The sequence below is a fragment of the Botryllus schlosseri genome, chromosome 4 (genome assembly GCF_051294905.1).
Source record: "Botryllus schlosseri isolate E-star chromosome 4, Bs_hap1, whole genome shotgun sequence".
Lineage (NCBI taxonomy): Eukaryota > Metazoa > Chordata > Ascidiacea > Stolidobranchia > Styelidae > Botryllus > Botryllus schlosseri.
In genome coordinates this window covers 18714944-18728185 of record NC_137239.1, presented here as the reverse complement: position 1 = coordinate 18728185, position 13242 = coordinate 18714944, and the positions used below count along the sequence as shown (strand labels likewise).

At 41.1% G+C, this 13242-nt stretch overlaps 2 protein-coding genes across 2 annotated transcripts; one reads left to right on the top strand and one right to left on the bottom strand.

Moving 5' to 3' along the window:
• Positions 1–2944: 2944 nt before the first annotated feature.
• Positions 2945–4183, bottom strand: LOC145437265 (gamma-interferon-inducible lysosomal thiol reductase-like). The gene has a single exon (XM_080314461.1). It carries the CDS (start codon positions 3938–3940, stop codon positions 3173–3175), a length of 768 nt encoding a protein of 255 aa, XP_080170587.1. The 5' UTR covers positions 3941–4183; the 3' UTR covers positions 2945–3172.
• A 4176-nt stretch (positions 4184–8359) lies between these two features.
• On the top strand, positions 8360–12638 carry LOC145437252 (uncharacterized). Its single transcript, XM_080314442.1, has 2 exons — positions 8360–10650; positions 11245–12638. Exons 1-2 carry the CDS (start codon positions 9114–9116, stop codon positions 12573–12575), a joined length of 2868 nt encoding a protein of 955 aa, XP_080170568.1. The 5' UTR covers positions 8360–9113; the 3' UTR covers positions 12576–12638.
• The last annotated feature ends 604 nt before the right edge of the window (positions 12639–13242 follow it).

Below are 13242 nucleotides of genomic sequence, written 5' to 3'. Positions count from 1 at the left end.
GTCGAGTATGGTAGAGATGTGCTTTGATCTGACACTTTAGCCCACAACGCATTGCGGATTTCACGCAAAAGCCGGTGTATCTGTGGTAACGTTAACTGTGTTCCATACTGAGATAGGTGATGAGATGATGATATTATTCTCAGTTTGCATTCAAATATTTACTTTGATATTATATTCTCCAATGTCAATTTCACCGTGAAATTGTGGCCTTCAAGCCATTTGCTTACAACCCCCTGTCAAGCGCGATAGCTATTTCGTTTTCGATGGCAGCTAACAGCTGATCACTTGATCAGCCTATTCCTCAGTAAATTTTTCGCAAAATTCGGTCTGTTCGCATTAATTTTGACAGTGTACCATACCGAAAAGGGCCATGAAGCTACTTCTCGATGATGTCATGTAACAGTGTACTAAGTTTACAACTTTCATCCACGCCCGATATTGTCATGAGCCGCCACTGAACCATGCAGTCGAGTTAGTGGGTGGAATCTTAAAACGATACGACCATTCGAAGTGTAACTGCGCTACCATAGTTCGTCCGACGGAATGCATCGAACAAAAATCCGAATTTATGTCACTGAGAATTTGGAGTTGCGTCATATTATTCACACGCAGTGCGCCGCACTGACCTGGCAAGTTTGCGAGTGACACACGACGACACTCGAATATGAGCTTTCAAGCAGTAGTGAATGAAGCCTATCAGTAATTGTCACTTGCGGTTTCTGGCTTCGCGTCGAGTAGCGCGCATTGCTGCAATTGTTAGCAGATTAAGACAGCGATTTTGGTGATTTTGGCGACAATGGTGCATTTCCCGATTAACGTTCGCGTAGTCCAGGGATGGGCAAACTACGGCCCGCGGACCGCATGCGGCCCTCCACACTGTTCTGTGCGACCCGCGAGTTTCTTATTACAAATATTGATGAAATGCGTACTAACAATCGAATTAATCCAGGGACTTGATCAAATTTTTTATTAGTATATTTCACCCTGATAATTCCAAGTCAGTGGTTCTCAAACTGGGGGTGCACCGGCCCCCCTTGGAGGTGTGGAAGCATCTGAAGGGATTCGCGAAGCTGAGCTCAACTGATATATTTTTTCGCGTACCGCGCGATTTACATCTCGTTTATAGTTATTGCTCTGAATTTCATATTTAAAAATCTCTCATACACAGTCGAAACCTCCCATGCCATCTGACTATCCGTTAGGTTTGCTATAGCATCCTGGTTGCGTTTTGTGATATGACGATAAGGGGATCGCGAAATCTTTTTACCATCATAAGGGAGGGGGGAGTGTCTTAAAAAGTTTGAGAACCACTGTTCTAAGGTAAATACTTCCTATATTATGGCCCTATTTCAAGGCCATGACAGTTTGAAAGGTTTCAACTGCTAACTAGCACAGAAATCCTAAACGAGATTGACATAATTCGGATCACAAGTGTGATTTCAGATTGGCATCTCCGGTTTTAATTATGATGTGCTTATAAAAAACGATTCGCGCGTGTCTTAGGTAGATTCGATCTCTGTGTATGCGTAGAATTGGGGTATTTGTATTTTATCTACACATAGTAGAAGCGTGTTTGAAGCTAATGCTGATGCTATGCTGTCAGCATTGTGTGTCCTGGAACTGAACCAAAAGTGGAATTAGTAATTATCTATGATCAGATCGCTGCTCACAGATTTAAATTTCAATCATGTTATAAGAATCGTGACAAACCTACTTTCATCTCTATAGTTTTGACAAATTGGTTATTGAGGTCGATCGGCCTATGAAATCTCGCCACTGTTTCTGACGCGTGTACGATATGATCAAAGCAATATTTGGATTGTTATTGAGAATGGCGACTTTGCAATCAATAAAAACTTTGGATTAGGGCAGAGTGACATCGGTATGCCCTGCATAACTGGGATAAATTTCGTGAAATCTAAATTAGTCCGACAAAAAATACTTCTAGATATGACTATCACTTGAGAAATATATTTAGCCGTATTTTACCTGCTTGTCAGTTCATTTCCTTTTTGTGGTCGTTAATTTCAGTGTACAAAGTAGCCTACTCTATTTGAAAATTATCTCACCATCCTTTTAACGTGGCTATTTCAATGAAGTGGACTAATTTCCAGCTAATCCGTGTCATATCTTTTTCTCGTTTATTGGCGATGTCTTCATCCAAACTCCACGATAGGCCCTTGTCAAGATCAATACAAATGGAAAGGACATCCCTGCCTCTTCAGGCATACCTGGAACACGATTTTTGGTCATGATCGTGTGACCAAATTGGTCACCGTAAATATACTATTATTTCAAAAATTACGGAAATTTCAATTTGACTGACCTCGGCTTCTACTGGTTGGAATTGAGACAAATTTGGTGTGCAACGTTTTATTAGGTAACCTGACGATTTGACAATCAAGCCGATGAAATTTGAAAAAAAAGTTTTTTTTATACACCCCTATTGCGGACGCACGAAAAACGAAGGAGACTGATGGCGGGAGAGCGCGTGAATGGAAGTCGTCCGTAATACGACTAAGAAGAATCACAAAGATTGATGTTATTGAACTTATTGTACGGGCGCAAATGACCTAAGAGTTTAAAAGCGACAAAGTCGTGAATAAAACTAACAAACGATGGGAAATGAGGCGAAGGTAGACACCTAACGGATAGGCCTACATGTAACACCAGGTTGTTGTTGTTGTCAAGAGTACTTCGTTATTTTCCTCACGAGGACTACAAGATGCTGAACCCCCATGGTAGCATTGTATTAGTTCCATCATTATGACCTTCTGTGTATGTATAATAGGGTGCATAATTAATGATTACCACATCAGTAATTAGAAACCTTTGCTTGATTGTTCAACGCACTTATACATTCATCCAAACCAGAGTAAATAGCAAAGGAAACAACCCTCCTTCTATACAAAAGAAACACTACACAACACAACAAGCCTACAAGTTGATTGCACTTCACTTTTATTCAGTGTGAATTCACATATTGGTATGGAATTTAAAAATAAACTTGGATTCAATAATCAAGATGCATCATCAAGCAGTACTAGTTTCAAAGATAAGTGCATGCTATACGGCAATACAGTCATGCATTGATCAAGCAGGGTAGCATAAGTGAGGGATTTAGGTGCATAATGTCAAAAATTGATCCCATATGCTAAGAAAAACACAAAATTTAATCTTCACGGTAGGTAACACGTAGCTTTGTCTTTTCATCATAATTCTGACATTGGGCTGGTTTCATTCCTTTGTAAGTGTCACATAGAAGCTTTGGGAGATTGTCCTGGGCCTCCTGCTGAATAGTTTCGGTGTGGATCCCATTCACGACAATCCATGGCACATATTTATGCTTTGGGTCCAGGTTGTCAGTGGCAACTGCCGTCTCATGCATGAGCTTGTTCCCTTCGGCACCAGACGAACATTTCTGTATTACATTCCAATCCAAACCGGCGGAAGACACACATTTGCTGGCTGCTTTTACTGGGTCTTTTGATGATTCGATGCAGTTAAATATCGGGAAATATTTCTCCACGTCGTAATCTGTGTATTTCTGAACACAATTTTCGATCAAATTACCAGCACATTCTTGCTTGCCGTGTTGGCAAGTAAAGTTCCACATCCCAGTGGCTCCATCTTGAACTTCTTTGGCGTTTCCGTAAGGATAGAGCTTCAAACTCATGATGCCCGTTCCCATAAATTTCTTCCAAGTAGGATATAACATTTTTGTTACGAATTCGATACAGTCCGGGCATAGTGATTCCATGTAGAGATCCAATTTCACCGGTTGGACTTCAGATTCATCAACCCAAGACTGTCTCGCACACAAGAATTCAACGCCACATTGCCTAGCTATGGCTTTTGAGTCACACCAGAATCGTGGGGGGAAATCACATGTACAAGACGCGACAGCCACTAACATCGCGAAAGTGACTCCTTTAAGCATGATGGTGTGCTGGGAATTCCAGAAAAATATCACCTAGAAATCCTATATCACTTCAGCTAATTTAGGGGTGCTGTAAACTGTGAAGGACTGCATAAACGACTGTGAAAAATTAGTCATTAATCACTATAATCAGAGATAATGTTCGTCAGAGTATTCAGATCGTAGGCTCATGGTGACAGTGTACAATATTGTATGGCACCAGTCCTGTATGGAATCGGTGTCCTGTGCTCACACAATTCCTTATTTTTTTATATCTATATTTTATTAATTACTTTCAACTAGGAGAATCATTGCTGCTCACCTGTTATATTAGGCAAAACGTACCGAGATTCCAGTAGGGCACCACTCACCAGAGTACCAGTTTTCTTTAGCGGGTTACCAGAGTGGAATTGGTGGCAAACGTCACGCGCAACTTTCCATTTAATTCCTTAATTATTCTATGGAAGAAACCCTTCTGTCACGCGCAACTTATTGCCGAAAACAACCACTAATTCCAGTTTGGGTTAGACGTATTTGGATGGTTCATGATTGTAAAGTAATTGTTAAAAAATGTGCAGAAAGCATTTTAAAATATGCCTCTGACTCTGAGAATCATGGCTACAAGTCATCAAACTCATACCCTCCTAAAGTGTGGGTGTGGGTGTCTGATCTTAATGGCTACTCCAAGTTGTTTCGACACCTTCCTATCTTTTCATTGTATCGCAGTCTTGTGATGTTTTGGAACGATGAAAATATTAATAAACCTGATTGAAGTATTCGATGCATGAGCCTATGACCAAGCTATTCCAATAATCCGCTATTACGGAGATTTCTTCCGGCTTGCTACGGTATCAGTCGACTTAGCAGCAATCAAAAACTAGGTAACGGCTGCAATACGCTGCGCACTTCGCAGCAACAGCCAGTCTTTGTTCATATGCTGACTGATTACAGTCACTGGTGTAAACAAATACTGACTCTCGTGACTCAGCACGTGAGAGACGTGCAGTCGTGCACTTGCAAAATATACTTCCTCCGTCCATCCGTATACCCTGATCGGCCGGGTGGTTGTCTGGTTGGTTTGTACAGTGTGTATATTGTGCATACCTGCGTATAATATATATATATATATATCATTGTGTATACTTAAGTCAGTGATGAACGGATAATTAGGTAACCATCATCGATGTCACTGTCAGTGCTGTTGCTGCACCACGATTTCATCTTAGATTGTGACATGTTTTCTGATAAAGTTATTGATGTCATCTAGGACGCGTTGAAAATGGAAAACAATATTATTGATGTAAATTTCGTACATACTACGATTAATGAATGTTTTTTAAACAAAATATATAGTTTCGATTCGGTTTTAACAATTATTATCAGTTCAATACACCGCAAAATCGCGATACGTTGACACCCACCTTGGCCTAGGCGATGTAAAGAGGAGGCATGTACATTGCACACTGTATGAAAAGTAAAAGAAGGTAGTATAGAAAAAAGCAAGCGACAAAAAATAGGGTGGCATGTCACGGAAGGCGAGATCGCTAGGTCAGGTCGTGGTCCTGTAATCTTGCTTTTTACATTATGTTCTTTTCACTCAGTGTGCATTGCCACTATCTCAAATGTAAGTTGAAACAAAAGCAATTACTACTAAATAAAGACTATAGTCCATCTTCAAGATTATCGGACCACGACCTAAATGAATACTAGCCAGCCTTCAGGATTACCGGACCACGACCTAACATCGACCTCGCCCTCCGCCACATGCCACCTCATTTTGTCGCTTGCGTCTTATATTATCTGCATTACTTTTAATTCAGTGTGCAAGGGTCTTCTTTACTTCGACTAGGCTAAGGTGGGTGTCTGATCTCAAAGGCTACTCCAAGTTGTTTCGACAGCTTCCTATCTTTTCATTGTATCGCAGTCTTGTGATGTTTTGAAATGATGAAAATAAAAACTGCTTGAACCAAACATCCATTGACAAGGAATGTCCTGCCTACCTTGTCCTTATCCTTGTCCGCAGGATAGCCCATTTCGACGCTGCAAAAATTAACCCGCGAAAATTACCTACACGCATTCACAAGTGATTACTTCAATAAAATCATTTATATCCGAAAAATGGGGGAAATGCGATGGATAACTGATTGCAACTAAACAAACAGCTGTAATCATATAGCTCAATGGTGACTACACGCATCAACGATTTCCAGTGAAACATGCATATTGCTTGATAGAAATTATTTCCCGTCGATAGCGGTGAGAAATGAATGATGCCCGTATTGCCGATAAGCGATGATCCAGCAATCGTACATGTATTTGCCATAGTGAAACTGGTTGATTACTGATAAGGCCAGGAGGCATATATGAGGCTAATATGTCACGATGCCCCGATCCCGAGGATGGGCGGACGGCGATGACCAATCTCCGGATACTTGATACAGACAGCTGTATATTAACAGGGCCGTGAGCAATTTGGAATATTTGTACTTGATTATGCAAAATCACATTTCGTTATATATGCAGTGTTGGGATGACTCGAGTTCAGCTTTTTCGTACCGTATGACTCGACTCGACTCGCACTTCGCAAAAATGACTTCACTTGTTGTTTCACGTTTGAGAAATTTGGGTTGACTCGTGCCTCGGTGCAAAGTTTACGAGGTAATTTCAAGTCATGTTCGAATTGTTAGGAATGCACTGTAAAAGTGTGATCTGTGAGAGCAGCCAATCATTCAATGATTGTATTTTACTCATTTACTGAGCCTCCATAATTGTTCTATCACAAATATATTAACCATAAAGAAGTGATTGGAGCTTACAGCTTTCAGCTAGTAGCAAAATGTAATGACATAATCATGCCTCTCATTTCAACAAAGCAACTTTACTTCAATTATGACTTGACTTGATTCAAGATGACTTGTGACTCGACAGTAGTGACTTGTTACCAACACTGAATGTACGCTATTACTAACTTTGTATCAATAGCAGATTTCTCAAACATGAGCAGTGCCAGTGATCCTCTAGGATCTGTCGAATTTTCTCTATAAACTTGGGAACGACTTGTGTAAGGATTTTGGACGATCCCTCACAATTTATAACATGTCCGCCCTAACTGCTAATAGGCTAACTGTTTTGCTTTCCTTGTAGCACTATGTTTTAAGTTGCACCTCTTGAATATTAGGAACGATACTCTAATCTGATGTGATGTATTGTCCTGGCCATGATTCATCGCCAATATTAACTGTTGTGCAATTTCCAACGATGTATAAGTATATAGTCATCATTTTTATATGGTATAATGCAGTAATGGTGTTGTGTACTCTTTTTGTAGGCTCCTAGATTTTTTTCAAATGTAACATTGTCCTTACAACCCTGCCCTCGATATGACCAATTTGATTGTAAAGTGTTGATGCAATTACGTTCTCAACTCAATAACTTCAGTCATGCTCACAATAAGGTTTGGGTTGGGGGTTAATATCATTACGGATGAGGTTAGGGTAGTGGGGTGGGGTTAGTATCATTAGGACTCTGACACCCAACCCTATAATCCTGATTGGAATCTCCGTCCTTTTTTTTGAAATAAATCCTGCGTGATAAAAGCTTTTTTCGCATGACAGAGTCAACTTAGCGGCGTGACAAGCAAGGTTACTGACTTCAAATGACTGTTAAGCCAGTGACAGGAGATCAGATGCTAATGGTTAGCAACTGGTAAGGTGCAAGTACAAAACATTATATACCACATACTAACTGGAATATAGCATTTGGGGTGGCTGAGAACATTGACTTTTTTTTTATTTTTTTTTTTTTTTTTTTTTTTTTTTAATGAAATCAACGACCCGTGACGGCGTGCAACTGGCGACCAAGTCGGCGTGATCCTGCGTGCCTTGGACACCGATTCCATACTGGCCTATAATGAGTACTGACACTAACCCTTGACGGTAGACTGACCTTATTGTGAACAATAATTACTCCAACCCTCCTCACTTGATCAACCCTTTTGAATATTGACAAAATCTGATTTCTTACAGGCATTCTTGTTGCACTGAGAACAGTCATTGCTTTCAACCCATAGTAGAAAACTCAAAAGCTTGTGATGGATGCCTCATCCCAGCTTCGCAATATCAAAGACTTTTTGTCTTTATACAACTCCATGTCCGAACATTGCTTTATGAAGTGCGTGACAAATTTCAACTACAGACTGCTAACTGCTGAGGAATCGGATTGTGTCGACAACTGCGCGACAATATTTCAAAAAGCAAATATGAGACTAATGAGTCAGTTTATGTTGATGAGTCCGGAAATGGTTCAGAGACGACAAGAAGAGACCAAGATTAAATACGAAGCAGCTATGCAGATGAATGATTCAGTTGTAGAAAATGAATCGAGTTCCACCCAGATTGATAATAATTTGTCATTAAGCAATGAAAAAACTGATTGATATTCAATACCCATATGATCCAGTTATTTTAAAGTGTACCGTATATGTTAATGAAATCAGATTGGGATTTTACAACAGAATACACATAGATATTATTAAATCGGTATGCATCATCATATGAATTCGGATTGTCATTTTGCTTCACCCAAATAAAATAGTACTGTGCTTGACCCCCAGTATGTCTACATACATCAATGCCATTGCAAATTGATGAAGAAAGAATATGCATGTTATTTCATACTGCTAAGGTAGTTACATAACTTGTCTGTCCAAGTATGCAACTATACATTGCATCTTGCATGTATATATTTATGTATGGTAGGCCTATAAATAAATGCATGCATATGGGGCAATAACTGATGCATAGTTCGAAGGGTACTTCTGTATTTGTCGCCATTTTCTCTTGTTTTAGTGGTAACCAATCAAAGATGACTTTTCACATCTAGGCCTATGTTTTTATGTTCCTTCGACTTGTAGATGTGCTGTTAGAACCTTCTTTTTTGTCGACGCAGACATACCTGTATGTAAAAATTCACGTTAATTCGGACACAGGTTCGCTGTTCCTATCCTTAGGTTATGAGTCTTATGACACAATAAACGGTGCTTCATTCATTTCCACCCAAGATGCAATTGCGTTATGAGCGAATATGAAACAATGACTATCCGTCCAGTAAGAATTGACAATGAACTCATATAAGGCCACGACAGCGTCATAGTCACATTTACTTCAGTACAATTGCGGCCATCTTGCAGAACAGAATGGTACAGAAAAGCTTGGCAGAAAAAGTGAAATTGCTCAACAAAGCAAACGAAGAAAAAAGTAAAAACGCTTCATTGACAATTCGGCAGTTAGCTGCGTTAGTGGGGATATCAAAAAGTACTTTGCTGGATTGGCAGAAAAATGAGGCAAAACTTCGTGCACAACATGAGATGGCTCTTCTTCGTGGACGAGGTTTAAAGAGAAAACGGTTTCGAATGGGCAAAGAAGAGAATGTGGAGTCAGCCGTCAATGAGTGGTTTGACGCCATGCGATTAAAAGGTCAGCCACTTACTGGAACGCTAATTCGTGCAAAGGCGGAGGAGTTTGCAAGCAAGCTTGGGATTGAAGGCTACAGCGCCAGCACGGGTTGGCTTTCCCGGTGGAAACAAAGAAGGGGGGTCGATTGGAAGAAATCTCATGGTGAGGCGGCAAGTGCAGATCCGCCAGTTGCTGGAGAATGGGGGCAAACTGAGATGAGAAGAATTTTAAAAGAGTATACCCCTGATCATGTGTACAATGCTGATGAAACGGGTTTATTCTATCGTGCTGTTCCTGATGGCTCCTTGTGCTATGCCAAAGAAAAGCTGCAAGGTTTCAATAAAGCGATGGATCGTCTAACCATTTTGGTGTGTGCTAATATGGATGGCACTGACAAGAAAAAACTCATGGTGCTTGGCAAATCCCAACATCCAGGATGTTTTGAAGGCTTGGATGTAACAAAGCTGCCTGTCACATACCGAGCAAATTCAAAGACTTGGATGACTTCTAGCTTGTTTGAAGACTGGTTGAAGGAGTGGGACCGTCAGCTTGAAGGCAAGTCAAAGATTTGCTTGTTAGTAGACAATTGCCCGGCACACCCAAACCTGCCGACATTTGTTCCAAAAAATATTGAACTTGTTTTTTGGTCACCCAACACTACCTCAGCGTTGCAGCCAATGGATCAAGGCATCATTAAAAGCCTGAAGACACACTACCGTGCTGAATTGGTTAAGTTTATGTTATCTTTAATGGATGACGGCAATTTGTCTTCGAACTCATCAGCAATTGACGTCAGCCGCAAAATTTCTGTGTTAGATGCTATACAGTTTGTCGCTAAGAGTTGGCGTAGTGTGACGCCACAGACGGTGGCAAACTGCTGGCGACGTGCTGGCTTTGTAAATGACAATGCGCCTGATCACAATGAAGCTACGTCTTTGTCAAACGATGACTTGTGTGTGGAAGCCGTACTAGCCGCTGTTAAAGGCAGAGCCCATTTTGAGGCTTGTGATGATGATTTCATTCCTGTGGAGGAGCACGACGATTTAGAGTTCACCGAGGCAATTGTAGCGAGGCTGCGGCGTACAGATGAATCTAATGAAGCAGGGGAAGATCGGGACGGATTTGATGAGCCTCCTCCACCGATGGTCAAGCACAAGGAAGCAAAGAACGCTATCACCATCCTGCAGCGTTACATGCTCCAACAAGGACTGAATGAAAGAACTTGGGAGCATGTAGATATTTTGGCGTCTGCTGTTGAAGCAAATGCAGCATCGTTAGGTATTCAAACCGTACCTGACGCCTTCATTCAGCCGCAGCCGTAGTGCAAACGTACTGCCCCGAAACGTAGTGTTTTGTGGATTTAGCCTTCAGTGTTAGTGTTGTTAACTTTTCGATACATGATTTCCTGCCCGAAAGCTCGCTCTTAATTGCTACTGTTTTGTCGTGCACTTTTATCATGTGAAAATACCGTTTCAGCTCTTGCCGTAGTGGTTAGTGAAGAATCCGTTGGTTTCGAAATGCTATATAACCAACCTGAAGGTATAACTCAGACTATGAGTTATATGCTGTAATTGGATTATTAGGCCTATCAAACAATTCTGTATTCTTAATGCGTTATTTACTTTTACGCATGGCAATGCAACAAACAATCGATTTTTCGCTTAATTTGGAAAAATTCGTTTCTTCGCTTCGGATAAAAATATAATTTCGTTATTAGCGATGAAGGCGCAGCAGGTTTGAGAGTTCAACAATTGGACTTCTTGAAATCCCTTAGCCACCATGAGTGCGGCTTGTGATATCTTGTATTGTTTATTTGTATCGCCTTCGAACTTGCCTCTATGGTGTTTTAGCAGCCCACCCTTTTATTTTCAGTTTACGAAAACGATGCATACAAGATCATGAATTGCCACAAGATTCTGAAGAGCGCTGTTCAATGTAAATTTGCGCTGTGGCCGGAAAGACCTTCCTCGTCTCTGCTTAAAACTGGCAGAGACTCGATCACGCGATTTCTTACTTCCGGTCACGGTCTAGCGACTAGTACTAATCCAGAATCCGATGATGCAACCTGTGATACCCAGCCTATTTTGAAGAAAGAAGAAACTATTCTGCCTAGTCGTGTCAAGCCTACAAAATCCAAACTGAAAAAATCCAAAAGTGGCGAGTCTCCAAACAAGCCCGAGTGTAAAGAAGATTTAAAAAAGCTATTAGACAATGCCTGCCTGCAAACGTACAATAAATTTCGACTCAGCGATGAGGGCACGCGTGAAAGAGTGTTGTTCACCGAAAAAATGCAGACTCATTTGAGAGAAAACTGTCATCCCAAGATGAAGTTGGAATTGTTTGGGTCGTCAGTGAATGGTTTCGGCACGAACGCTAGCGACGTCGACGCGTGTCTAACTTTTGAAGGCAATAAAAACGGAGAGAATGTATCGCGGTCAGTCCTAGCCGGGGTGTGCAATAGTTTACGCGATTTCGATTTGTGCACAAACGTACAAAGCATCAACGCGACAATCCCGATTGTGACGTTTGATTCGCACGGGCAAAATTTCAGAAACGGCGACATTTCACTTTATAACAGGATCGCGATTAGAAACACTGCCTTACTTCGGACGTACGCCGATCTAGACGAAAGATCTTCAATCTTAGGTTTGATGTTGAAACGAACAGTAAAATCCCTAGTTAAAGGTCGATCGTCGTACAGTTTAATAATTATGTTGATCCACTTTCTTCAGCAGTGCGAACCACCGGTGTTGCCTGTTCTGCAGCAACTAGGCACGCCGACACAACGTCCTTCGCGTATCGTGGATGGGTGGGAAACCTGCTTTTACGATGATATTGAAAATATAAGTCGCGTCTGGTCGGGATTAGGGGCGAACACCGACTCCGTCGGTGAACTTTGGTTCAAACTGCTGCAGTACTACAGCGAATTTGATTATGAGAATCACGTGATCACCGTCCGTCATCAGAAAAAGCTGCACAAAAACCGGAAGGTCCATCAGCTTAACAGCGTCGCCAGAGAATACAATCCGGCTCGCGCACGCAAGCTGGTCTGGAAGGATTGGGTGAGGCGGACTATTCTAGTCGAAGACCCTTTCGATCAAGTACACAATCTGACGGCTATATATTCTCAGTCTGTGTCGTATAATTTGATCGATGGGATCAAAGTTGAATATGGTAAACTTTTGAAAGCCAATAATTTGTGATATAATTACGCCCGGTAAAACATCTTGATCGAATCGCCAATACATTTTTAATTTCGGATTTTATGTTTCTTGTCATTTTATGGAGGTCTGGGGTCGACAATTGGTTGGTAACAGCGTCATTAGAATGGAGTTTCATTGTCAACATTGGTGAAAAGATGAAACGTTACTATATTAATCTATCGGTGCGCGAAACTAAAGCATGTGTAATGTCTTCATGAATGAAAAAAGGTCCCCCCAAAAGTGAAATCAAGCACATTATATTCAGAAAACCTGGGTTAAATTCAACTGGCATTTTCCACTTATCACGTCAAACATCTTCAAATAGACGAGGAACATCACTCGCATATATCCAGTGTGGTGGAATCATGAGTAGAAGTAGCACCAGGCTGTCTAGACTTAATCCAGTAAAAGTGTTCAAGATTTTAGAAGTGCTAGCGTAGTTTACGACAAGATGGATCAGATCTGAATTTGGAGATGACCCATGAATAGTATCGATCGTGATGCTATCCCATGACATGCCGCCCTATTTCTTGTCGCATTCTTCTTCTATACTATCTTCTTTACTTTCATTCAGTGTGCATGCCTCCTCTTTACATCGCCTAGGCCAAGGTGGGTGTCAGATTCCATAGACTACTCCTTGTCGCTTCGACATCTTCCTGTCTTTTCA

Coding starts and splice junctions, on each gene's coding strand:
- LOC145437252 (XM_080314442.1), top strand. CDS start 9,114: ATGGTACAGAAAAGCTTGGCAGAAAAAGTGAAATTGCTCAACAAAGCA. Junction 10,651..11,244: donor AGCAAATGCAGCATCGTTAG/GTATTCAAACCG, acceptor TTTTATTTTCAG/TTTACGAAAACGATGCATAC.
- LOC145437265 (XM_080314461.1), bottom strand. CDS start 3,940: ATGCTTAAAGGAGTCACTTTCGCGATGTTAGTGGCTGTCGCGTCTTGT.